This window comes from Coregonus clupeaformis, chromosome 34, assembly GCF_020615455.1.
Source record: "Coregonus clupeaformis isolate EN_2021a chromosome 34, ASM2061545v1, whole genome shotgun sequence".
Classification (NCBI taxonomy): domain Eukaryota; kingdom Metazoa; phylum Chordata; class Actinopteri; order Salmoniformes; family Salmonidae; genus Coregonus; species Coregonus clupeaformis.
Window position 1 is genome coordinate 27,708,399 of NC_059225.1, and position 27,816 is coordinate 27,736,214.

The 27,816-nt window shown below is 43.1% G+C and overlaps 1 protein-coding gene across 1 annotated transcript; it reads left to right on the forward strand.

The window, feature by feature from the left end:
- Positions 1-27,610, forward strand: LOC121549528 (cadherin-20-like). The gene is made up of 12 exons (XM_041861322.1): positions 1-242; positions 8,039-8,420; positions 11,554-11,848; positions 12,566-12,685; positions 13,199-13,366; positions 14,698-14,885; positions 15,291-15,544; positions 20,251-20,387; positions 23,647-23,768; positions 24,079-24,196; positions 26,409-26,660; positions 26,945-27,610. The coding sequence occupies exons 2-12, from the start codon at positions 8,184-8,186 to the stop codon at positions 27,472-27,474; spliced, it is 2,421 nt and encodes an 806-aa protein (XP_041717256.1). The 5' UTR covers positions 1-242; positions 8,039-8,183; the 3' UTR covers positions 27,475-27,610.
- The last annotated feature ends 206 nt before the right edge of the window (positions 27,611-27,816 follow it).

Below are 27,816 nucleotides of genomic sequence, written 5' to 3' on the forward strand. Positions count from 1 at the left end.
GAGAGAGAGAGAGAGAGAGAGAGAAGTAGAAACTTTTCAAAGGACAGCCAGTGTAGTTGAGAGGGAGCATGGACCCAAGGTGACTCTATAGGGAACTGATGCACTGCAGGCAGTTACTTCCACAACTTTTACAAGGGGAATTTAGTGAGCTTTGAGAGAAAAGAAGAAGAGAAAAGATAAGAAAAGAAGAGCAAAAACTGTCTGAAAAGGACAGAGAAAAAAGGAAAAAGGAAAAATAGAAGGTAAGGTGTGGAATTTTTACTGATTCTGACTCTACGCTAGAATGTTTTTCTACATGATCTTCAATGAGAGATTTCAATTAAATGCTTGACTGGGTGTTACTGTTGGGAAAATACAGTCCTTGTCTTGGAAGTTTTTATTTTCACAGAATATTTGGAATATTCAGAAACGGAAAGAGAAACCTGTGAATAACGGCAGAGATGATGCCAGTGCGGAAAAACTAGCTAACTGAAGCTGTAACCTGTTTTCAGTATAGGGAATAGGTCTGTAAGAATGCTTGTCTTGTACAGCAGGATATTTGGCTGTCAAGAGACGAACTGAGTATTACGAGAGAGTATTGGTCTGTGAGAATGCTTGTGGCAAAGTACAAACTTGTATAACTTCAATATGAATCAGAGTTCAAACTGTATAGTCTCATTCTGTACACGTCTAGCTCCGTCGGTAGTTTAAACACACTGTATTATTAGGTCTGCTTTTAGGGACTTTAGATTAGCATTCAAACGTCACTCCTCACTCACAGTGAAGGCTTACATTTTCAACATGACAAGGAGTTATTTTTTTAACATTCTTCAACAAAACCATTAAGCTGTCTCCTGTCTTGTAAATTGAAGCTGGGTAATACGCCGGTGGATTGACAAATGTGCTCAGACACAGCAAGGGGCACAAATAGGAGTGTGGGGCCAGGAAAATAACCTCTCACTTAACGTCAACAAAAAAAGGAGATGGACTTCAGGAAACAGCAGAGGGTGCACCCCCCTATCCACATCGACGGGACCGCAGTGGAGAAGGTAGAAAGCTTCAAGTTCCTTGGCGTACACATCACTGGCAAACTGAAATGGTCCACCCACGCAGACAGTGTGGTGAAGAAGGCGCAACAGAGCCTCTTCAACCTCAGGAGGCTGAAGAAATTTGGCTTGGTACCTAAAACCCTCACAAACTTTTTCAGATGCACAATTGAGAGCATCCTGTCGGGCTGTATCACCGACTGGTATGGCAACTGCACCGCCTGCAGCCGCAGGGCTCTCCAGAGGGTGGTGCGGTCTGCCCGAACGCATTACCGGGGGCAAACTACCCGCCCTCCAAGACACCTACAGCACCTGATGTCACAGGAAGGCCAAAAAGATCATCAAGGACATCAACCAACCGAGCCACTGCCTGTTCACCCTGTTATCATCCAGAAGGCGAGGTCAGTACAGGTGCATCAAAGCTGGGACCGAGAGAATGAAAAACAGCTTCTATCTCAAGGCCATCAGATTGTGAAATAGCCATCACTAGCACATTAGAGGCTGCTGCTGCCTATTGAAATCACTGGCCACTTTAAGAAATGGAACACCAGTCACTTTAATAATGTTTACATATCTTGCACTACTCATCTCATATGTATATACTGTATTCTATTATATAATATTCTACTGTATCTTAGTCCATGCCGCTCTGTCATTGCTTGTCCATATATATATATTCTTAAATTAAATGTCTTACTAGATTTGGGTGTATTGTGTATATGTTGTGAAATTGTTAGATATTACTTGTTAGATATTACTGCACTGTCGGAGCTAGAAGCACAAGCATTTCGCTACACCCGCAATAACATCTGCTAAACATGTGTATGTGACAAATACATTTTGATTTAATTTGATTTGAAATGATATTATGGTTATTATCTGTGTCAGAAGTGGGGACGATTAACGCTCATTCACGGAACTGAGTGACGCACATTATGCTGATGTCTTGCTGTATTTTCTCTATAATAACTAACAACCGCTTCCCAGGGATCCTAGATGATCCCAGGCTACGTCCTAAATGGCACCCTATTCCGTATGGTCAGAAGTAATAAACTATGCAGGGACTGGATGCCTTTGGGACGCAACCCAGCTAGGACTCTGGTTAATTAGTGGCGAAGTGACACTGATTGCAAACTTTCCCTATGACACTCATGCCCTGTGACATCATTTCCATGCACCAGTGATCGGGATGAATGTCAGTTTGTATGATTTAATTTCTCCATAAATGACAAGGTTTCCACCCCCCTCTGAATGAATGGACGTGCAGGGAAAGAGAGAGAGAGAGAGAGAGAGAGAGAGAGAGAGAGAGACAGGGAGCCCCAGAGATGGAAAGAGAGAGAAAGTACAATAATTATTATATTGTTATAGAAAAGCATAGGACAAAGCAGAGAAATATTCAGCAAATCATTTTTGCCCTTCTTGTGGCACTGAGGGTGCTAGTCCACTGCTGCTGTAGACAGATAAAGCCACACTACTGGGTTCAGATCCTATAATTTCAGAAGCTCACATGTGGCCCCCAGAACACATATAGACAGGAAGGAGAGGGATTATGTTTATTCATTTGGTTGACTATATATTTTCATTAACCAACCATGTTTACGCCTTATGTTTTTTTCTGTCTAACATGGGTGGGAATCTGGCCACCCATACCAGGATTTTACCTTTCAATCCAGCAGCCCTAAAGAACCCAGATACATCCATCCTTCTCTGGGGACAAAGATATGAAGTGCCCCGATAGTGGCTACTTTCCTCACTTTCGCCACCATGCTAAATCAATTGTGGTTAACAAATTAGCCATGACGTATCTTCCTGTGGTTCCCCACAGGTTTTTTTTACAATGCTGGGAGCCCCAAATTGGCCCTCTTTCATGGTGACTCCCTCTTTAACTGGTCCATTTAGGGACCAAGGGTCCTCTTAGAGAGCGGTGAACGGAGGATACGGACATGCCCACTGTGAAATCAAGCCTTATTAATGAATTGGAGGACCTGGACCTACATGGTATATAGGACCACACACAAACTTGGGAGAAAGTATAAAAGGTATCTCTTCAATAGGTATATTGTTACCTATGGGTCATTCCACGAAATGAGTGCCTTTTGCATACCTTTGATATAAAAGCCTGTTATATTAAATGAAATGCACTTTTATACACTGAGTGTGTCAGAACAGCCTCAATTTGTAGGGAATGGACTCTACAAGGTGTTGAAAGCGTTCCACAGGGATGCTGGCCCATTTTGACAATGCTTCCTTTGGGTGATGGACAATTCTTGATACACATGGGAAACTGTTGAGTGTGAAAAATCCAGCGTTTGACTTCTTGTGTTTTGCAAACTGGTGTTTTGCATGTCCGCAATCACGTTTTCAAGATATATAACTTTCAGAATACAGAAATATTTTGCATCAAATGATTCTGTATTTTGCATTTCTGTACTTTGAAAGTTATGTATCTTTAAAATGTGATTGCTGACATGCAAAACATTTTGGGACTATATCAACAATGGACCAATGAAACAAATACCAAAATAACATTTTTGGGTGGAATTGTTCTTTAAACAAAAAAACAAAAAAATAAAAATATATATATTTATTTTTTTAAAGCAGGGAGAAAGCGTGTAAGAATGATAATACATTTACATTTGTAAATAATGTAATCTCAGAACGTTTTGTATTCAATTACAGTATTTTCAATATAGAGCTATTAGCAGCACTATTTTGGTTGATTTTGTGGTCTCAGACCAGTGACTTTATTACATTTACATTTTAGTCATTTAGCAGACACTCTTATCCAGAGCGACTTACAGTTAGTGAATACATATTTTTTTATACTGCCCCCCCGTGGGAATCAAACCCACAACCCTGGCGTTGCAAATGCCATGCTCTATCAACTGAGCTACATCCCTGTCGGCCATTCCCTCCCCTACCCTGGACCAATTGTGCGCCGCCCATGAGTCTCCCGGTCGCGGCCGGCTGCGACAGAAGCCTGGATTCGAACCAGGATCTCTAGTGGCACAGTTAGCACTGCGATGCAGTGCCTTAGACCACTGCGCCACTCAGGAGTACATTAACATTAACATTCTTCATCAAGAATATGGGCAAAATGTTATTATTGATTAATGAAAGAGGTGGGAATGTTGTTCCCTTGCCATATAATTGCTACATTTACTGGATAAGAGCGTCTTCTAAATTTCTGAAATGTAAATGTAACATGTGCTCTTTATGACAGAATGTTAAAAAGAGATGAAACAAACTGTTTTTTCACAAAGTTACACTACTCAAAAGGCAACGAATTAGTAGAACGACCCCATCTCAATACCACACCGTCGCGCCACACATGAAGTTATATCTGTGTGAAAGTTCTGTTGTTGACCACACTGTTTTTACCATACACTAAGTTCGGAGAAAGTCAGAATGTATCTCTTCAATGGGTGCATTGTTGATGCGTTGAAAAGGTGTTGATGGTTCAAAAGCAGAGCGTATAAGTCTGTTTTGGACAAGTACACCCCTGCTCTGGAGAGGGAAGTGCTCTCTCGATAACAGGTAGGCCACAATCATACAAGATTGACTTGTACAATGGTATAAATCATTTTCATATGATCTGCTGCAGAGCACTTAAGTCAGGCTGAGTTCACAGAGTCTGAGTGACTAAAGTCAGAAGGTTTTTATACAGTTGGGATTGTTGGTTGGGATTCCACCTGTGATAGCCTAGTTTTAATTGGGGTAATGTCCTATTGTTGGCCTAAGGGAAGGGAAGAAGAAAAGTGGTGGTCAACTACAAACATTTTTAAAGGTATTTTGTCTCCACATAGTAGTTCATGGTCATGCTGTCAAACTGAGTCTGCATCCCAAATGTCACACTATTCCCTGCAAAGTGCAATACTTTTGATCAGAGTAGTGCACTATATAGGGAAACGGGTACAATGCTGACAGACTGACTGAGAGTTTGATAACTCAACAATATGGTCCTTCAATTACCAACATCAGCTGCTACTGCTGTTGATTGTTACACCCCCTCCTTGATTTACACACACACATATACACACACACATATATACACACACACACACACAGATTGTGCAACAGGATGCTTTGAGAATGACTGAGATGATACATACATCTCTCAGTTCTCCTTGAAAGTTAAAGTGGCTTTTACCATTTCCCACATAAATCTTCAAGTCCATAGAGAATGTAATTGTGGTGGGAAAATACCCTCTCTCTTCTTATGTCTGGTAAAGCTTTCTCATATGATGCCTACTCGACCCTCCACCCTCGACCCTCCCCCCTCCATCCATTCCGCCCTCCATTCCTCTGCTCAGGACAGGGGGCAACTTGTGTGGCAGGTCGTAAAGGCAGGAGCAGCAAGAACAGCTGCTTTTTCTTTTTTCTTTAATAAGTGAAAAGCCATCAGATTAGTCTGAGGGAGATGTGTGGAGTGTTTAGCCAGCACAATTATGTAGCATGTCACCTCATTATACACGACAAAATGGAGGCAGAACGTAACGGGTGCTAGTCCTGACCTTTGACAGAGAAGGGGGCTGGGGAGGTGAAGGGGTGTGCGGAAGGTTTAGCGAGGTGCTAATTTGACTTCATAATGAACAACAGGGCCACATGAATGGAAGTAATGGAGACAGAATACAGACAGAATAGAGCAGAGACCAGGAGGAGCCCATGGAGGTCAGGGATCACCCAGCCTGCCAGGGGCCCTCGTGGGGCTCTGAGTCCCAGGTTGGTTGTGTCCCAAATGGCACCCCTATTCCCTATATAGTACATTACTTTTGACCAGGGCCCATAGTGAATAGGGTGCCATTTGGGACACATCCCCTGAGTTGGAGGGCCAGGGGGGCTAGGAGCCAGATACCCCCTCCTGTCAGGGGCCTTCTAACAATAGCCCCCCACCCAGCACCCTTCCCTAGCCACCAGTCTCTTTGTGACTTTTCAAAAGTGATTAACTGTGTTTGGAGATTCAGAGAGTGTCCACTGCGGCACAATGAGCTCTCTCTCTCTTACACAATATAATAGAGCTAAACACAGTCTCTCTTTCTTTATTCTCTCTCTCTTTCTCTTTTTGTCGCCCCCTACTTTCCATTTCTCTCTCCACGCCCCCTGCTAGCATTCTTTTCTTCAATTTCTCTCTTTTCTCTCCCCCCACCCTTTTCACTATAGATCTGTCCGTTTTTCCCCCGTGCAGCTTGTTAATTAAAGAGAGGGAATAGATTGTGGTGGAGGCAAACAGATGTGACCAGTGATAAAAGGAAAGAAAATCAAGTGATGTGTCATAAAGGCACAGTTTGAGTAGAGCATATAAAATACATTGATTAAATATAAAACATTACTTGAAATCAATACAAAAATGTTTAAAAAATCTACAGCACCATGAAGTAACAATTGACCTTGCTTTTTCTGATTATTATGGGCTGTCCGAGTGCAGAAAAAATTACAAGTTAGAAAGATTTTCAAGTTATAAAAATAAGTTATCAAGTCAGTCGCTACACCTTCTATTCCAAATGGTGGAAACAAAACACCTTGCAGAACTCTACACACTCTCAGCAGAAGGCACTGAAGAGCCACTTGTTGTATGTTGTCCTGCTAGGCAGTAGCGTGTTGCTTGTAGTTACAGGCGGTTGGTGGCACCTTAATTGGGGAGGACAGGCTCATGGTAATAGCTGGAGCGGAATAGGTTTCCATGTGTTTGATGCCATTCCATTTACTCCGTTCCAGCCTTTGTTATGAGCCGTCCTCCCCTCAGCAGCCTCCACTGCTTGTAGTACACGGTTTGAGTAGCGTGTAGTACACGGTTTTAGTAGTGTGTAGTACACGGTTTGAGTAGCATGTAGTACATGGTTTGAGTAGCGCTTAGTACTGTAAATGCAGAGATGTAAAACTCAAACACTCCAGCCTCATGACATCACACCCTCAGGCCGTTAGCAGGCAAGGAACAGTGCAAATCTCAACTCTTCTACGACAGCCATGGAAAGAGAGGTAGAGAGGAAAGAAAGGAAGAGAGGCCAGGGAAGAAGGAGAGAAAAAGCATCGAATCTCTCACCTCCTCTACACTGTCAGAAAAAAGCGTTCCAAAAGGGTTATTCGGCTGCCCCATAGGAGAACCGTTTTTGGTTTCAGATAGAAAAGTTTTGGGTTCCATGTAGAACCCTCTGTGGAAAGGGTTCTCTAATGGGGACAGCTGAAGAACCATTTTAGTTCTAGATAGCACCTTTTTTTCTAAGAGTGTACGACAGGCAGCGGTAAGAGAGAGGGAGAGAGGGAAAGAGGGGAGAGGGGAGAGAAAGAGAGCGAGAGAGAGGGAAGCAACTACACACTGATAGACTGTTAGCCAGAGAGAAATGAGAGAAGTTACCGCTGTTCCTATAGAAACTGAAAAGAGAGGGTGAAGCACCAACACAGAAAGAAAGCAAAGAGAAAGATGTGGGGGGGGGTTGAGGAAATGAGGTTTGGAGATGGTGAATGGGAGAAAGAGCACAGGGGCTTAGGGCTCAAGAAGGTATCATTCGTGGCTCCTCCGAGACTAACCCTCATTCCCAAGAGGAGTAACCTCTCCCCCGTCTCTCTCCCGTCATTCCCCCGTCTCTCCCCGTCTCTCCCCTCTCCTCCTCTACATGTATTTAATATGCAGTGTGAGAGGCCCCACTCATTGAGTTTTAATACAGCTATCTATCTCTTCCACACGCAAACACAAACACACATGGACGCTCACACATGCATGTACACGCACACACAAACACACACACACGCACAGAGGATTCATTATCACTCAACAAAGGGAGAAGAGAGAAGCAGACTAATCTGTGGTTCTAAACAATAGACTGGGATCTCTCCATCCTTCCATCCATCCATACTTTCCTCAATAGTTTCAGAGAAGGAAATATATAAATAATGAAACAGAGAAGGAGGTTACAGGCCAAGGACGAAAGTGTCACAGTGTCACATCTACATTTGGAGGATTTGAAACTCATCTGTGCTTTCTCTCTTTTCTTTTCTTTTCTTTTTTCACTTTCCAGGAAGCAGGAAAAGGAGACAGTAGCCATTTGAATACCTTCCCAAGACACAAGAGACAAAGGCCTGTCACCGCTGGGTCATCGGATCACCAAAGGAAACACAAAACACCACTTTGAAAAGAATTTGATTTGTTGTTGAGTATCCATCATGGGAGATCGACATCACCACCATATTGGGGTTGGTAGGCCTGTCTACACCCTCCTACTCAGCATAGCTCTGGCCTGGCTGGCCCTGTTGTCTGAGGTCCAGGGCCGTATGGATAGAGCCAGGACAGAGGAGGAGAGTGGAGCAGGGCTGCTGATGAGGGTGAAGAGAGGCTGGGTATGGAACCAGTTCTTTGTGCTGGAGGAGTACACTGGACTGGAGCCGCTGTACATAGGAAAGGCGAGTCCACACACAAGCACGCACACACACACACAAAGAGAACACGTGTGAACTGCATGTCATTTTCGATTAAAGCATCTGCTAAATGCCCACCATCATTACTATTGAACTGCTCGTTGACAGCTCTCAACTTTTCAATAAATATCGTCGTGGTCGGCTGAACGCTACCTCTGACGACCACAGGGTCTATTATCATTGATCAAATGTTCAAGCCACTTTAACACCTGAGTGGTGTGCATGCTGAGCTGTGTATGCGTCTGTGTCTGTGTATGTACAGAATGGGAAGTGATTGCACCAAGCGTCAATAGGCTCAACAGGCTGCTATTTGCACTAACATACCCACAATGGTCTTCTGATTACACAGTCTGCATAATGGCAACCTATTCCCTATGTAGTGCACTACTTTTGACCAAAGCCCTATGGGTGCTGGTCAAACGTAGTGCATTATATTGAGAATAGGGTGCCATTTGGGATGTGTCTATAGCTCCCATAAGAACCACTAGCACCACTGATCAGGACAACTGGACATGATTACTGTTCTTCTTCTGATGACCAACCAACCGTGATTAAAGCTGCACCTAATAATATTGTTCTATCTCAGATGGCACCCTATTCCCTATATAGTGCACTACTTTTGAACAGGGCCCATAGGCACCCTATGCATTTCAAATCATATCAAATGTTATTTGTCACATGCGCAGAATACAACAGGTGTAGACCTTACAGTGAAATGCTTACTTACAAGCCCTTAATTAACAATGCAGTTTTAAGAGAAAAAGTGTGCAAATTGTCCAGGTAGCCATGATTAGCTGTTCAGGAGTCTTATGGCTTGGGGGTAGAAGCTGTTAAGAAGCATTTTGGACCTAGACTTGGCGCTCCGGTACCGCTTGCCATGCGGTAGCAGAGAGAACAGTCTATGACCACGGTGGCTGGAGTCTTTGACAATTTTTAGGGACTCCTCTGACACCACCTGGTATAGATGTCCTGGATGGCAGGAAGCTTGGCCCCAGTGATGTACTGGGCTGTACGCACTACCCTCTGTAGGACCCATGCCAAATCTTTTCAGTCTCCTGAGGGGGAATAGGCTTTATCGTGCCCTCTTCACAAATGTCTTGGTGTGTTTGGACCATGATAGTTTGTTGGTGATGTGGACACCAAGGAACTTGAAGCTCTCAACCAGTTCCACTACAGCCCCGTTGATGACAATGGGGGCGTGCTCAGTCCTCTTTTTATTCCTCCAGTCCACAATAATCTCCTTGTCTTGATCACATTGAGGGAGAGGTTGTTATCCTGCCACCACATGGCCAGGTCTCTGACCTCCTCCCTATAGGCTGTCTCTTCATTGTCAGTGATCAGGCCTACCACTGTTGTGTCGTCGGCAAACTTAATGATGGTGTTGGAGTCGTGCCTGGCCATGCAGTCATGGGTGAACAGGGAGTACAGGAGGGGACTGAGCACGCACCCCTGAGGGGCCCCCGTGTTGAGGATCAGTGTGGCAGATGTGTTGTTACCTACCCTTACCATATGGGGGCGGCCCGTCAGGAAGTCCAGGATCCAGTTGCAGTGGGAGGTGTTTAGTCCCAGGGTCCTTAGCTTTGTGATGAGCTTTGAGGGCGTTATGGTGTTGAACGCTGAGCTGTAGTCAATGAATAGCATTCTCACATAGGTGTTCCTCTTGTCCAGGTGGGAATTGGCAGTGTGGAGTGCAATAGAGATTGTATCGTCTGTGGATCTGTTGGGGCGGTATGCATATTGGAGTGGGTCTAGGGTTTCTGGGATAATGGTGTTGATGTGAGCCATGACCAGCCTTTCAAAGGACTTCATGGCTACAGACTTGAGTGCGACGGGTCAGTAGTCATTTAGGCAGGTTATCTTAGTGTTCTTGGGCACAGGGACTATGGTGGTCTGCTTGAAACATGTTGCTATTACAGACTCAGTCAGGGACATGTTGAAAATATCAGTGAAGATACTTGCTGGAGCCGGTGTAGTACGATTCAATCTTAGTCCTGTTTTGACTCTTTGCCTGTTTGATGGTTCGTCGGAGGGCATAGCGGGATTTCTTTTAGCGTCCGGGTTAGAGTCCCGCTCCTTGAAAGCGGCAGCTCTACCCTTTAGCTCAGTGTGGATGTTGCCTGTATTCCATGGCTTCTGGTTGGGGTATGTACGTACGGTCACTGTGGGGACGAGGTCATCGATGCACTTATTGATGAAGCCAGTGACTGATGTGGTGTACTCCTGAATGCCATCGGAAGAATCCCGGAACATATTCCAGACTGTGCTAGCAAACAGTCCTGTAGCTTAGCATCTGCGTCATCTGACCACTTCCTTATTAACCGAGTCACTGGTGCTTCCTCCTTTAGTTTTTGCTTATAAGCAGGAATCAGGAGGATATAATTATGGTCAGATTTGCCAAATGGAGGGTGAGGGAGAGCTTTGTACGCTTCTCTGTGTGTGGAGTAAAGGTGTTCTAGAGTTTTTTTTTCCTCTGGTTGCACATTTGACATTTGGAACGCAGTCTGTGTAATCAGAAGACTATTGTGTGTCAAGTAGCAGCCTGGTGAGCCTGTTGATGTTTGGTGCATTTGGGACGTACACTATACCATCAGTCTCATGAGGGAGCCCAGACAAACAGCATTATCTTGACCATGTATACACTGGTCCTTGACCTCTAATGGTCGAATATAGTATCTGAAATACTTTCAAGTACTGTATTTGAGGTGTGCTTGGTGTAGTTTGCCTGTTACTATAACGCCACCAAACAAATAGTCCCAAGAAATGTAAACACCATGCTAAATCAAGCCCAAACACCTAAATTACTTTAAGGTATGGTCTAACATAGAATTATATATAGAACATTTGGTAGAGCATGGTGCTTTCAATGCCAGAATTGTGGGTTTGATTCCTGGGCCAACCATATGTAAAATGAATGCACACATGACTGTAAGTCGCTTTGGATAAAATCATCTGCTTAATGGCATATACAGTATTACTATATTATTATTATTATTATTATTATTATTATTATTATTATTATTATTATTATTATTATTATTATTATTATTATTATTATATTATAGGATCTCTGGCCCCTAAGCTCTCTTGACTCCTAACCTCTGACCTGTGACCCCGACAGCTCCACTCAGACATGGACCTAGCAGACGGCTCCATCAAGTACATCCTGTCAGGCGACGGTGCGGGCACCACCTTCACCATCGACGACAGTACAGGCGACATCCATGCTATCAAGAGGCTGGACCGCGAGGTCAAGGCCCAGTACCTGCTGCGAGCCCAGGCCTGGAACCGACAGACAGACCGACCGCTGGAGCCTGAGTCTGAGTTTATCGTCAAAATCCAGGACATCAATGATAACGAACCTAAGTTCCTGGATGGGCCCTACCAGGCCACCATACCTGAGATGTCAACCATTGGTGAGTCAAGGGAGATTGTGGTGGTCAGAGACAAAGTCCCGATTCCCCTCTCTTCTCGCATGGATTTTAAGATAGTAGAAAACTCCCTCAAGCCAATGATTACACCCATTTCTTTTAAACCCGTTACAGGAACTGTGCAAGTGCACACAGAACTGGGACGTACCCATAGGGTGCGTCCAAAATGGCACCCAATTCTCTATATAGTGCACAACTTTTGACCAGGGCCATTTCAGACACAGCTAGAGAGTGTGTAGTGTAGCTGGACATTGTGCTGCTGCTTCTGAACATTCCATTCATCAATTCATGAAGAGTACTTGTATTCTTAGTTTTAATTATAGTAGTTCAGTTAGCAAACAGTGTATTTATGTAGTGTACGATGGTAAGGAGATGAGGATGTTTCAGTCTGTGAACACAATAGGCAAGGTATTGATGGTTCTGCAATTTCGTCATTATGTCAAAATGATGTCTCTGCTTACACACTGCACCAGTGGGATACAATATTTATAAATCCACCAGTGAGCGCAGGTACAGACACAGTTGCCTTTATAGCCTATACCATTCGTCAACATTTAAGCAGTTTTATGCAGATGGACAGGCCATTTTGTAAACAGGCCAAAAATAACCATACAAATAGAATGAGTCATTCCAATTGTATGGAAATAACATTGCTCACCATGTCACTCTCTTCTTCTCCTCCCTCCCTCCTCCCTTCCCCAGGCACAGAGGTGATTCGGATGACAGCCACAGATGCAGATGACCCTACGTATGGTAACAGTGCCAGGGTGGTCTACAGCATCCTACAAGGACAGCCATACTTCTCTGTAGAGCCCAAGACTGGTATGTGAGCACAGGAGAAATAATGTAAAAAAATCATCGGACCTGCATTAACGATAGCAATTACAAAATGTGTGTCTTAGTTATGTTAGTAGATTGCCATGTTTTGGCACAGAGATGAGGCACTCACGTTTGCTCCTCCCAGAAGCATACACATACAAACAAACATACAGGCTGAGTGTAAAACAACAGATTTTAAATGTATCAACTTGGTTAAGAATGCCCTCTTCTGGCTGCCAAAGGTAAGAACTGGCAAATCAGTATGCGAAGACATTAGTCATAAAAAGAAGACACTGTGCATCCCAAATGGCACCCTATTTCCTCCATAGTGCACTTTAGGGCTCTGGTCCAAAAAAGTGTGTCGGTAATAGGGTGCCATTTGGGACGCAATCTAAGACACATCCCTAATCTGCCTGACGACTGCACTGCTGACCCTCCCAATCACCCTGTTTTTAATTGTGACCTCTCTCTCTCTCTCTCTCTCTCTCTCTCCCACGTTTCTCCCCTGTCCCCCAGGCGTGGTGCGTGTGTCTCTGGCAGGCATGGACCGCGAGGTCAGGGAGAACTACTCCGTCATCATCCAGGCCAAGGACATGGGTGGCCAGCTAGGGGGTCTGACCGGAACCACAGCGGTCAACATCACCCTCAGTGACGTCAACGATAACCCACCCATGTTTGATCAGAGTAAGAACCAGAGACTCCTCTCCTCATTGTTTATTTTGATTCCCTTCTTCAATTTCACTGTTGACCTCCTTGTCTTCATTCTTGTTAACCCTCTCCTTCCCCTCTCACGTTTGACATTTTATTCATTTAGCAAGACGCTCTTATCCAGAGCGACTTACCACCCACCCCCTCCCTCCCTCTCTCCTTCTCCCCCTCCTCTCCTCGGCCACCAGCCACCTTATGCCCCTCCCTCTCTTTCTATCCCCCCCCCCCCTCTCCTTACCCGGCAACCAGTCCCATTCCGGACCCATGCTGTCTCTTTGATTGGCCCCATTCCTGCTCTCCTCATTAACAACCTCAGCAGGTCATCTGTCTATCTGTCTATCCCTCTCTCAATATCTCTCTCTCTTATCTGGCTATCCTCGGCCACAAGCCGTCCCCTAGCTGTCTGCCTGACTGGTGGTCTCGTCTCCTCCTCGGAACCCCCACCCCCACCCCTTACTTCTCTCTCTCTTCCCTCTCGTCCCCCTTCCCCCTCTTCTCTCCAATTAGTGCCATCACTTGAGTGAGACTTTAATACATTGTGAGAAGCTATGGGGGCACTTGTCTGACAACCATAACGTGTGACCGCTTCAGTTCGGACAGTAGGAGCACCTCAAATTGGGAACCGCTGTCACCCCTGTTTTTGAAAAGAGGTTAAATTGTTTAAATTAAATTCTCGTTGACCCATAAGACAATACATCCCAATTTACGAACCGGCTCTCAGTCTGAACCAATTTGTGCTCAACAGTCTGTACTCTGGGTTTATAGGTTTGTCCTTTTAATGTCTTGGTGTAATTAAAGAGATTTGGTGCCCTCTAGAGGAAGAATGGGAAAACATGTTCTAACTGCTTTATGAACTAAAACTTGATTTCTCTCTGTCTACCTTTATTTATTTATCTATTTTGCTGACATAGTACCCAACCTGACACACAACAATAGATATTCACCAAAAAAAATTGACTCAAACACACAGTTGTTATGGATATTCACCCAGGGCTCATGGCTAAAAACATTAGAACATCACCCAGCAAACATCATCCCGAGTATAAAGGAAACAACCCATGTTTTGTTATGGAAATTTAAGGCCACACAGCTCTGCGGTTGCATTGGACACCACTCAACTGTTTTTCTAATTACTACATTTATTTGGGATGTGAATATGTTTCTAAATATGGGGAGGATACAAGACATAAGAGCTGACCAAATATCTGTTGAACTGATTTGAACCTGGATTAACATGTCTCTCTCTCTCTCTCTCTCTCTCTCTCTCTTTCTCTCACTCACCCTTCCTCCCTTTTTCACCCTCTCAGAGCTGTACCAGATGAGTGTTCCAGAGTCGGCTCTGGTGGGGTCTGTTGTGGGTCGAATCCGGGCGAAGGACCGTGACATTGGCATCAATGCAGAGATGAGGTACAGCATAATCGACGGAGACGGGAGGGACACCTTCGACATCAACACAGACCCCACCAACCTGTTTGGCATCATCACCATCAAAAAGGTACAGAGGGTAGACAAACCTGAAAGGTAACATCAATGAAAGCACGCACACACAAACACACACAGGGTAGACATCAATGACATGCTTTCATGCTTTCAGGGCCACTGACAGAGGAGTCGACACAGCAGATATGAATCACATTGACCTCAATTTAGTCCAGAGAACAAGTTTAGAATCATTTTTTGATTGATAAACAGCTGATTCTCTCTTAATGGATTCTTTCTCAACATACCTGTAAACCTCTGCTTGTTTAGTGAAGGTGTCTTGGGGCCTGATTCAGACTTGAGATAGACTTAAGTCTACATCTTAAACCTACATCTTTCCTTGAGTATTTATATGAATGATACCTACCTATGATACACCATACCTACTAACGCTGTCAGCATGTCTCTCTCTCTCCTCTAGCCTCTGAACTTTGAGAGCAAGGCAAGCTACACTCTGAAGATAGAAGGAGCCAACATACACCTTGACCACCGTTTCCTGGATAAGGGCCCATTCAGCCATGTCACCATCGTTCACGTCAGCGTAGAGGATGTGGACGAACCCCCAGAGTTTGGCTCGGCTGCCTACTACATAGAGGTCCCTGAGGACGCAGAGATCAGCAAAGTGTTTATGACGGTCTCCGCTAGAGACCCCGATGCTGCCAACACCTCCATCAGGTGAGGATGGGGTTAAAACAACAACAAAATAACACCAGCACTGTCCATGTAATGCAATCAAATGGCCAAAAGGTGGCAGTATGATACCAGATGGGGGCGGTATGATATTGGAGTCTACAAGGCTATATTCAAAAGTCATTGAGCTGATGTGACAACTCTGAGTGATGGAGACAGCAGGCTATGTGATTTTTGTTAATTGGATGAGTATGGTGGTAATGATGATGACCTGGCGAGGACCCTAATCAGTCAAAGCTTTCTGCCATTGTGTGGTATTAGGGGACTTTCCCATTGTTTTCAATTATGCAGAGTCAGTGTGTTTACCTCACTCTCAGAGCAGATGTCGGGTTGGAGGGGAGCTGTGCACCCCAAATGGCACCCTATTCCTTATATAGTGCATTACATTTGAGACGCAGCAGCCTCACTCTCCAGACCGCACCTCTAATTAATCAAACGTTCAGCCTGCTGCACAGACCCTATGGACGCTCTACTCTAGAGCATCTGGTTAAATTGTGTTTAGGAGCAGTATTTTGAATCTCTAAATGGTTAAATATATGTGATTATTGAAACAATCTGTGTTTGCTTCATTTACTATCATCCTAAATTAAGATATAGAATTATTTTGCCATATCTAATGAATGTATATTACACTACATTCCATGATGTGGACAGTATAGAATGTGTTACAACATTACCCAAGCTGATGTTTTGATACCATCGAAATGGAGGGAATTACACATCCTTTTTATTTCACATTGGTGATGTTAGCGTAAAAGTTCATAGTCAACACATTGACACAAGAACAATTGCTTAAAATATATCAACATCTTTGGTTTTGTACCGTGGATTTTGTCATACATGACTTAGAACGCAGCTATCATTTTCTTTCTCAAATGGAACAGATCATTCTGAGCGGTCTGTCTATAAAAGTCACTGGCCACACACCAATACATGGATTTGAAAGTCAAACTATTACTTCAAAGTACTTTTTCCTCTCATGGCTAACTACCAGGAAGTTTGAAAAGACAGGCTGAATGGGCGGGGAGCTTATATTCAAGAGCTCGCCTTGACTGACAGCTCTATGAAACACTTTTCTCAAGAAAGTTGGAGGCAGTGAGCAGTATTGCAGTAAAATCAACAGTGTATTAGTGTTGATTCAGGTGATAAATTAACTATGTGAGTGTTAAATTAACACTCATTGGTATAAAATAACCAGTATAACCAGTAAACCAAAACGACACCCATCATTATCATATTTCCTAGCATAATCTATTGCAGTTTGATTTTCAGAATTGTTTTGTTTCAATATCTATGTTTTTGCATGTTGATTGATTAATTAATCTTATACATATGTAAATAACATACATTTTTCTAAGCTAATTCAATCTGTTGTATGGACTTATTGCATCCCTTACTGAAATAGTTGTTCCAGTTTATAAGCTAAAGGTAGTCTCATACCTTCCCAACCTGGCAGTCATTTTGAATGCAAATGTTGGATAGCCCCACTCTGGCAGGATTCCAATAGGAATTACACATCACGTTGTGACTTGCTGTCTTCATTTTGCCTGTAAACCATGAGTGTCAGGCCAATGTATTAGGGTGAAACTAGGCCCTCAAAATAAGGCCTTATAAATTATGTGTTGTGTTGTTAAATAATTACATTTTAATGATAACATATTCGCTTAGGATCTCACTTGGTGAAAGGCATATGACTGAAAATGGATGAATGCAACAACCATGTCTTTGTCACTAACAAATACAGTTATGGGTGGTAACTCTACAATTTACTTGAAAAGCAAGGCACTCTTGGAAATATGCAAATAAGGCTTTACACTAAGCAGTGTGCTAATTTAACACTGAAAAGGGTGGTCCCATACAGAAACTGGACCCTTTTTAAATGTAACACTCTCAGTGTTGATTTAACACTGGAGAATTTGCTGTGAAGGTATTAGTGAATGCCATAACATTGTACCTTTGACACTGAGGTAGTGTAACATTTTAATGCCACTGGTGTTGGAAACGATCGGTGTTAAAAGGGCAACACTTTGAAAAGTGTAAATTCAACACTTTCTGGAGATCCTCATAAGCACTTCAAAAGTGTGTAATTGAACACCCACAGTGTTCAATTTACAGATCGAATTTTGCTGTGCTTCTACAAATTCTCATCTGTATAGGTTATTCCAAGTTTCCGTGTGGCCTTTGTAAAGTGTTAGTTTAAACAGCGCCCCCTTTTCCATTGATTCCAGCATATTATCAATGGAAGTGATTAACAAAAAAAGTGTTGCGTTACACTCACCACATTGCGACCCACTTGAATCAAACTGCTAAACTTTAAAATGTAGCTAGCTGTCTTCTACAAATTGTCCTCTAACCAGTGATGTTCACATTATTCCCAGATTCTGTGTGTTTTTTGAGCTGTGTTAGTTTTAACAGGACTTGTAACCTAATCTCCCCCCTCTTGTGCAATTGATTTGAACATGATAATCGATATAAGTGATTGACAAAACAGTGCTGCGTTTCTCTTTCTGTTTTGTTGACCCCCGTATCAAAATGCAACATTCCAAAATGTAGCTGACTGTGTTCTGCAGGTTGTCTTCTAACCAGTGATGTAAAGTAATATCCTGTTTCCATGTGGTTTTTGATAAGGTGCTCGTTTAAAAAAACACTAATATGATTACTATTGTTGCACATGAATGTGTAGATAGTACATTTATGTTTATGTTTTCAATATATCACAAACTTTTTCTGCATATTGGTTAATGATTTGGACCCTTTTAAAACTGTGTTTTGACATTGGGCAAATATCAATACGTCTTGTCAACAGGAAGCAGCCACAGCATTATTTTCATCTTAAGTTTTAGGAATATAAATTGAACTTTCAACAATAATTTCCAATGGTATTGTACTTAATCAGGTAAAATGAAACTGCTGAATTACTTCAAAAACGTACTGTAATTTTGTTATTTTGATGATATACCAGAAACCACCAAAACAGGTTTAACCTGCCTACTCTAATAATCTCGTCTGAAACTGCTACCTCTCAACATTCACGCAACAACTTGAGGCTAAAGGTTTTTGGAAAGGTGACAAACTAATTATTGAAAAAGTTGGGATATAAGATTTGTTATGATGACAAGGAATATTTTTGAAAATGCTAATTTTAAACTGGAGACACATACTACTAAATTATTTCTGGTTCCATTAAAATTAGCAGCCTTTCAGATGCTGGTATTTCCAATGTTATTCCTCTTTGTAAATCTAGGTTGGTATTGTCTCTTAGATAATGTGGCTGTAGTCAATGCTTTACAACTCCTCAGTCCCAGGTTACGTCCTAAATTGCACGTTATTCCCTATATAGTGCACTGGGGAATAGGGCGATGAGAGAGATAAAAGGGAGAGAAAAATATAAGCTTTTCTCTCTCTCTCATCACAAATGTTTTCTCTCTCTCTCTCTCTCTCTCTCTGATCAAACCCTACAGACACACACACACCAGGAGATGTGAAACAGCAAGCAGTGCTCCCTCCTTTACTGATTTGACTGTGTGTGTGTGTGTTGGAAACCATTATGCCAAGGGAATGAACCCAGCCATGACTGGCACAGCCATTGCAGGGGAAGATCCCCCTAAAGAATAACTATTAATATCACTCTATGATGTGTGTGTGTTTGACTGTGTCTGCCGGTCATGTTGTCGTTGGAGGAAAGATGGAAATGAGGAGGGAAGGAGATCATAGGAGAGGGGAGATGGAGAGGGAGAGTGTGTGAGAGACAGCATTGAGATATAGCATGATATAGACTGAGAGGGAGACAGATAGATAGAGAGAGAGAGAGAGAGAGAGAGAGAGAGAGAGAGAGAGAGAGAGAGAGAGAGAGAGAGAGAGAGAGAGAGAGAGAGAGAATATAGAGGGGTCTCTATGCACAGAACATATGTGTGGTCTTTCAGGTCTTTCCCAGTAGGAAACCTGGATAGACTTTAGACCCATAAAGTGTCTCAGACAGAGGTGGCTGGTAGGAGGAGCTATAGGAGGACAGAAACATTTGAATGTCTGGAATGGAATTAATGGAACGGCATGCCAACAATTACAGTGAGCCCGTTATCCTATAGCTCCTTTCACCAGCCTCCTCTGGTCTCAGAGTAGGATCAGACCCCCGTCCCCGTCCCTGTAATATTATTCATTTTGATCTAAAAGACCAAACTGATCCTAGATCAGCACTCCTTCTTTGAGACACTATGAGTATGAGCTTAAACTGTCCTGAAGCAGTGTTCCCCTCTCTATTCATCTGGCTTCTTCTCTGAGTTTCTGTCTGTCTACTCATTGTTGCGTGGAGTTCTCTGAGGAGCGTTTTGGAAAGAGGCGCCGTGGCAGGAGATGTGTCAGGCTGTGCACACACCCACCCCAGCTTTGTGCTGCAGGTCTGTGTGTCCTCAGCTCAGTTTGGCAAAGGGCAGAGATATCTCTGATTAGACCTTATCAAAACTGGGACGGTTTGAGGCAGTTTGTCATTTCTCCACCCTAAATCACAACACCTTATCACACTAACACACACGTGTATTAATCTGCACTCATGTGTGCTCACGCACTCTCTCACACTTACACACACACAAACACACATGTGCACACACTAAGCTCAGCAATAGATAAATATAAGTATGTATATATCAGATGAGTGTTACTCAACATTGTTTAACCTTCTTTCCCTCTGTCACCAGGTATTCCATAGAGAGGACCACTGACCTGGGGAAATACTTCTACATTGACATCACTTCCGGGGCGTTGATGACAGTGCTTCCTTTGGACAGAGAGGAGATCTCCTGGCATAACATCACCGTCCTGGCCATGGAGATGAGTAAGTCACATACAGTACACCACAGCACAGCACACACTGGGCAGACTGATGCTGTTATAGACGCACATTATAGTCTGAGTCCCTATTGTCTACAAAAAAGTGCACTACATAATGAACATGGTGCCATTTGGGATGACGCCACATACACATACAGTATACTGGACATACACACACATCTGGTTTGTTTTGAGTGAAATTACCATATTACATTGTGTGATAATATAAATCAGACCTGTACACTGCTGGTATTCAGGACCCAGGAGAGTCACCTTCAGTCCTCTTGTTTTGTTTGTGTTTGTTTGGAATGCACACTAACGAGGGGAGTTACTTTTAATTAATGACTTAATTGAATAAACGGTACCTTAGTTGGGTCAAATTGGCAAATATGACTCATTTGGTCATCAGAATGGGAGGGAGGGAAATGGAGAGGGAGAGAGCGAGCAAGCGAGAGAGAGAGAGAGAGAGAGAGCGAGAGAGAGAGAGAGAGAGAGAGAGAGAGAGAGAGAGAGAGAGAGAGAGAGAGACCATAGAGATGTATAGAGATCGCAATGTTGTATCTGTCCAATTATGTCATCTGTGAGTACACGGGCAGCACCATTGAGGACATCTCCATTTTGAAGTAGTCAATTTTCTTCTTCTACTACTTCTATGAGTTGGTAAACTAACTGAAGGTGTGCATGCTGCCACCTGGAGTGTGTTATCTGAACAGGTATAAAGCCAAGGCCGGCCATTTATGGAATGATTGCTCACAAGGATAATTCATTGTCTGATCCCTCCTCATGACCTGGATGGAATTATGTGATCCTTCCTTAACCCATAGGAAGTCCCATCCAGTTGACTACTTAAAAATTGTGAAAGTCCACACTGGCGCTGCCCATGTTAAAACTGGCTTTTGGGCACTAGAGTTCTCTATACATTGCTATGATAGAGACAGTGAGAGAACAATGGGTGAGGGAGAAAGAAAATGAGTGAGTGGAGACATAATTAGAGAGAAGAGGAATGGGAACGAGTGCCTTCAGAGTCTACAGCAAGCGTGCTGGGAGGGCTGTGTTGTAACTAGTAAGGCCCCAGGGTGAGATGGAGAGATCGTTTTTACTGGGAGTCTACACACACACAAACACACTGAGAGGCAGCACAGAGAGCCATTTACCCTCAGCCAGGCAGAGCCAAAGTCAAGCTATTGATTGATTGATCGTTTGATGAAACCTGAGAAAGTAGTTACTGCCTGCTAATTGCATTTCCATTGCCAATTACAAAGTTGATTAAGGCATGCAAATGGACATTGGTATAATGGAGAATAACTGAATTGTAATCTTATTCTGTGCGACCTAATGCACACTAGGCCCAGTGTACTGTGAGTGGAGGCATGATAAAGAAAGAGGAAAGTAGGCAGAGTCGACTGCTCAGCAGTGTTCATTTTGGCACTCTTTTTTAAAATGTAGTCTAGTCTTAGTCATTTTGACAAAAATATCATGAAGTCACATTTCTGTCATTTGAATAATGTTTTAGTCTATTTATTGTCAAAATGAAGAAAAAAACGTGAGCCATTTTAGTCAACTTAATGCCCTTTCATTTCAGTCACCTTTTAGTCAATTGACATTTGTATTGACTCATTAACCTATAGTAAACATAAATCACTGCCATGTGCACTAACATATATAGACTTGTCCTACCAACATATATCATAACATCCTATTCTCTTCCCAATAGCAGAAATATGACAAACATATAAAAGAATACACTATATATAAAAAAGTATGTGGACACCCATTCAAATTAGTGGATTCAGCTATTTCAACCACACCCGTTGCTGACAGGTGTATAAAGGTAAAATCTGCTGACAGGTGTATAAAATCGAGCACACAGCCATGCAATTTCCATAGAGATAAATTGGCAGTAGAATGACCTTACTGAAGAGCTCAGTGACTTTCAACGTGGCACCGTCATAGGATGCCACCTTTCCAACAAGTCAGTTTGTCAAATTTCTGCCCAGCTAGAGCTGCCCCGGTCAACTGTAAGTGCTGTTATTGTGAAGTGGAAACGTCTAGGAGCAACAACGGCTGAGCCGCAAAGTGGTAGGCCACACAAGCTCACAGAACGGGACCGCCTAGTACTGAAGCGCGTAGCACGTAAATTGTGTCTGTCCTCGGTCGCAACACTCTCAACTAAGTTCCAAACTGCTTCTGGAAGCAACATCAGTACAATGTTTGTCGGGAGCTTCATGAAATGGGTTTCAATGGCCGAGTAGCCGCACACAAGCCTAAGATCACCATGCGCAATGCCAAGTGTTCCAACATCTAGTGGAAAGCCTTCCCAGAAGATTGGAGGCTGTTATAGCAGCAAAGGGGGGACCAACTCCATATTAATGCCCATGATTTTGGAATGAGATGTTCGACGAGCAGGTGTCCACATACTTTTGGTAATGTAGTGTATATAACGATCCCCAGATGGTGCTGCAAAGTATTGGTAAAGTAGTATGGGTTGCAACTCCGTCACTCGGTCGAGTCATTGCTATTGTTATCAACGTTCCACAGACGCAGGCCCGCAGTCACATTGGTGTCCCAAAGTAGAACGGGGGCTAATGACTTTGAACGGGAGCTGAAGACTGTTTCGCCCAGTGATGTAGTCGAGTCACGTTGCAGATAGAAATTCCATGAATAGAGCCGACGTTATTCCTTATTCAACATGTCAAAGAGGCATGTTTGTTCCACATAGCATATTTCTATCTGAACGTTCCAAAACGTTGCGTCCTGCTGAACATGTTCCAAAACGTTGCGTCCTGCTGAACATGCCCCAGGTTGTTAGCTATAGTTAGCTAATGAGGTAACATGACTGAACAAGGTGTAGCCTAAACAAATGGGTAACGGTCCGGTCTGCAAGTAGCCTAGTTTTAGAATAGCCGGTGATATGCTTTATGAATGTAAAATGCGTCCCGCCAATACACGATAGAAAGAAGGAATAAACGTAGCGCCTATATTATGGGTTATATCTTTAGAACGGTAAGGGTTACAATCAAGCCTTCTCATTTAGTTTTGAGTCAGTACCACATAAACATTTTAAGTAATAATGACTTTTCATTGACTTTGAGTTCAACTTACAAGAAGTATTTGAACAAAAAATGTCTTGGGGTTTATAGTGTACAGTAATGTTTATGTGTGTCTTGTACAGTAATGTGTGCGTGTGTGTGTGTATGTGTGCATGAGTGTGTGTGAGTGCATGCAAGTCTTATACAGTAATGTGTGTGTGTGTTATATTCCAGATAACCCCAGGATGATCGGGAGTGTGTCTGTAGCCGTGAAGATTCTGGATGTGAATGATAACCCTCCATCGCTGACACAGTACTTTGAAGCCTTTGTCTGTGAGCGCGCAAATGCTGGACAGGTACAGAGGCACACACACACTTTCATAGACACACACACACACACACACACATAAATACACATGTAAGACCTGGACAGAGGCAGACCAGTAACCAGTATTTGCAGACCTGTAATCTTATCATATGAAGAATTACTCAAATTGATGACATACTGCAGCAAAATATGTGCATACGCATCAATATTAATTAATAGATGCATAATTTGCATTTCTGTGCTATGTCAGTTTCACTCACAACCTGTCTCAAGGTTACTGACCTGACTGTCTCTCTCTCCCCTCCCCTGGCTGTTGTCTGGTTGTCCGGTGACCTCAGCTGATTCAGACAGTGACGGCAGTAGACCCAGATGATCCTCTGGGAGGTCATCACTTCTACTACAGCCTGGCCCCAGAGGCAGCAAACAACCCCAACTTCACCCTTAGAGACAACCAAGGTAAATAAATACTTTTTTATACAGCAGTAAAACCCACATGACTTCCTGGACACTGATTTTTGCACCACATATCACCTTTTTTTCTGGGTATTATTTTTCATCAACTGCTAAGCCAATTCAGCACTATTTGTCTAACTCAGTCATTTGCGGTTATAATTACAGTTACCTTGTTGTATGTGAGGCAGATCTCTCTGTTTTATATAACAGGGGGTTCTCAAAGTGGGGTCCGCAGACTATAGCTTTAAGCTTAAAACTGCTAAGTTTTCTCTCTGCCCAATGGCAAAATATGTAGAATTGCAGGATATTAGCTTAAAAGCTGCAATACAAAAAATCTCTCTGCCCCATGACAAAATGTGTAGAATTGCAGGAAATTTGCTTGAAAACTGCAAAATGTTCTCTCCGATGCCAAGAGCTGGGCCTTTAAAATGTTCCTTCCCAGGGCCTGAGACTTGCACTGCAAAGACAGTAAAACTCCTTGTATACTATGTTTATCTCACTCAAGTTATAAGGGGGTCGCTGATGAATATGATTTCACAAAAGGGATCCCCGGCCCCAAACAGTTTGAGAAACAGCCCTTGACTTTTCCCACAATTTGTTCTGTTTAAAATGGATTAAATTGAGATTTATTTGTCAGTGGCCTACACACAATACCCCATAATGTCAAAGTGGAATTATGTTTTTTTTTTATGAAAAGCTGAAATGTCTTGAGTCAATAGGTATTCAACCCCTTTGTTATGGCAAGCCTAAATAAATTCAGGAGTAAAAATGTGCTTAACAAGTCACATAATAAGTTTAATGGACTCACTCTGTGTGCAATAATAGTGTTTATCATGATTTTTGAATGACTACCTCACCTCTGTACCCCACACATACAATTATCTATAAGGTCCCTGAGTCGTGCAGTGAATTTCAAACACAGATTCAACCACAAAGACCAGGGAGGTTTTCCAATGCCTCGCAAAGAAGGGCACCTATTGGTAGATGGGTACAAAATATATATTTTTGACATTGAATATCACTTTGAGCATTGTGAAGTTATTCATTGCACTTTTGATGGTGTATCAATACACTCAGTCACTACAAAGATACAGACATCCTTCCTAACTCAGTTGCCGGAGAGGAAGGAAACCGCTCAGGGATTTCACCATGAGGCCAATTAAAACAGTTACAGAGTTGAATGGCTGTGATAGGAGAAAACTGAGGATGGCTCAACAACATTGTAGTTACTCCACAATACTAGTCGAATTGACTGAGTGAAAAAGAAGGAAGCCTATACAGAATGAAAAACATTCCAAAACATGCATCCTGTTTTCAACAAGGCACTAAAGTAATACTGCAAAAAATGTGGCAAAGCAATTAACTTTTAGTCCTGAATACAAAGTGTTGTTTTGGGGCAGATCCAATACAACACATTACTGAGTACCACTCTCCATATTTTCAAGCATAGTGGTGGCTGCATCATGTTATGGGTATGCTTGTAATCTTTAAGGACTGGGTATTGTTTCAGAATAAAAAAAATAACCAAGTACAGTCAACATCCTAGAGGAAAACCTGGTTCAGTCTGCTTTCCACCAGACACTGGGAGATAAATTCACCTTTCAGTAGAACAATAACCTAAAACACAATACCAAATCTACACTGGAGTTGCACACCAAGAAGACAGTGAATGTTCCTGAGTTACCGAGTTACAGTTTTGACTTAAATCTACTAGGAAAATCTATGTCAAGATCTGAAAATGGTTGTCTAGCAATGATAAACAACACATTTGGCAGAGCTTGAGGACTTTTGAAAAAAAAATTGGCCAATATTGCACAAACCAGGTGTAGAAAGCTCTTAGAGACTTACCCAGAAAGACTAACAGGTATAATCGCTGCCAAAGTTGCTTCTAAAAAGTATTGACTCTGGGGTGTGAATACTTATGTAAATCAGATATTTCTGTATTTCATTTTCAATAAATGTATAACAATTTCTAAAAACATGTTTTCACTTCGTCATTATGGGGTATTTAATCCTTTTTGAATTCAGGCTGTAACACAACAAAATGTGGAATAAGTCAAGGGGTATGAATACTTTCTGAAGGCACTGTATAAGACACCTAACCAGGCCCCTCTCTCTCTATCCTGTTGCTGACAACACATGGATATTAATAATAATGTATCATATGATATACTTTGTCTAACCAGGCTTTTCTCTCTCTCTGTCCCTGATGTAGACAACACAGCATGGATCCTGACGCGTCGTGGGGGCTGGTCTCAGCAGGATCAGTCAGTCTACTACCTTCCTATCTTCATCTCAGATGGAGAGCAGCCGGTCCAGACCAGCACCAGCACCCTGACCATCCGTGTGTGTAGCTGTGATGTGGACGGCAACGTTATGTCCTGTAATGCTGAGGCCTACCACCTCCCGGCTAGTCTGAGCAGAGGGGCGCTCATCGCCATACTGGCATGTATCTTCGTCCTGCTCGGTAGATCATGTTCTTCTTCTTGTTCTTCATCTATGGAATTATTTTCTCCACTGTTGATCTGCTTTATATTTACTTCTTAAGCTACTGTATATTCCTATTGTGTATGTATATACAGAACATCAAATTCCAATCTAGACAAACCCTATTTTACCGTATCTATGCTTCTTCTTTTGAATGTCTTAGTCCTGTAAACCAACTCACTAAATTCACTAAAGCAACCATTAATAAACTCCCATATTTTGGGTTTCTGTTGTATCTGACCATGTCTCTTTTCTCTCCTCTAGTGATGATCCTGCTCATGTTGTCCCTCCGGAGCCACCGTAAGAAGCCCTACCTGCACGATGAGGAAGACAACATCCACGAGAACATTGTCCGCTACGATGACGAGGGGGGCGGAGAGGAGGACACCGAGGCCTTCGACATCGCTGCCATGTGGAACCCCCGCGAGGCCCACCTAGTGGGGAAGCAACGTCAGGACATGCTGCCTGAGATTGAGAGCCTGTCGCGCTACGTTCCCCTGGCATCAGTGGGAGGGCCGGGTAGCGGTTGTGGTGATGGAAACAGCAACGTTCAGGGGTATGTGCTATCTAAGCTCCTGGAGGCGGATCTGAACCCCTGCGCCCCGCCTTACGACTCCCTGCAGACATACGCCTACGAGGGGGAGGGATCGGTGGCCGAGTCCCTGAGCTCGCTGCAGTCTGGGTGCTCCAGTACTGATCATGAGTACGACTATCTCAATGACTGGGGGCCCAGATTTAAGAAACTGGCAGAGATGTACGGGGCTCTAGAGACGAACAACCCTCCCATGTGGTAGAGGGGAGGAAGGAACGAGAGACTCCCCCCTACATACACACACCTTAGAGAAAGACAATAAACAGATACAATGACAGAGAAATAGAGAGTTTGAAAGGTATGCTCGCCATTACATTTTAGTCATTTAGCAGACGCTCTTATCCAGAGCAACTTACAGTTTAATAAGTGCATACATTTTTCATACTGGCCCCCCATGGGAATTGAACCCACAACCCTGGCATTGTAAGCGCCATGCTCTACCAATTGAGCGACAGGAGACCGCCATATAACTGTAGCACTTGCGATAGCACAGCTAAGCATCGCCTGTTCTCCACAGCCTTGGAGCCCTGACAGCCCTGAGCCG

What these genes read in the sequence shown, in the direction of transcription:
- LOC121549528 (XM_041861322.1), top strand. Translation starts at nt 8,184, where the DNA reads ATGGGAGATCGACATCACCACCATATTGGGGTTGGTAGGCCTGTCTAC. An exon ending in AGCCGCTGTACATAGGAAAG is followed by an intron (nt 8,421 to 11,553) that starts GCGAGTCCACAC and finishes TGACCCCGACAG; the next exon opens with CTCCACTCAGACATGGACCT. An exon ending in CCCACCCATGTTTGATCAGA is followed by an intron (nt 13,367 to 14,697) that starts GTAAGAACCAGA and finishes TCACCCTCTCAG; the next exon opens with AGCTGTACCAGATGAGTGTT.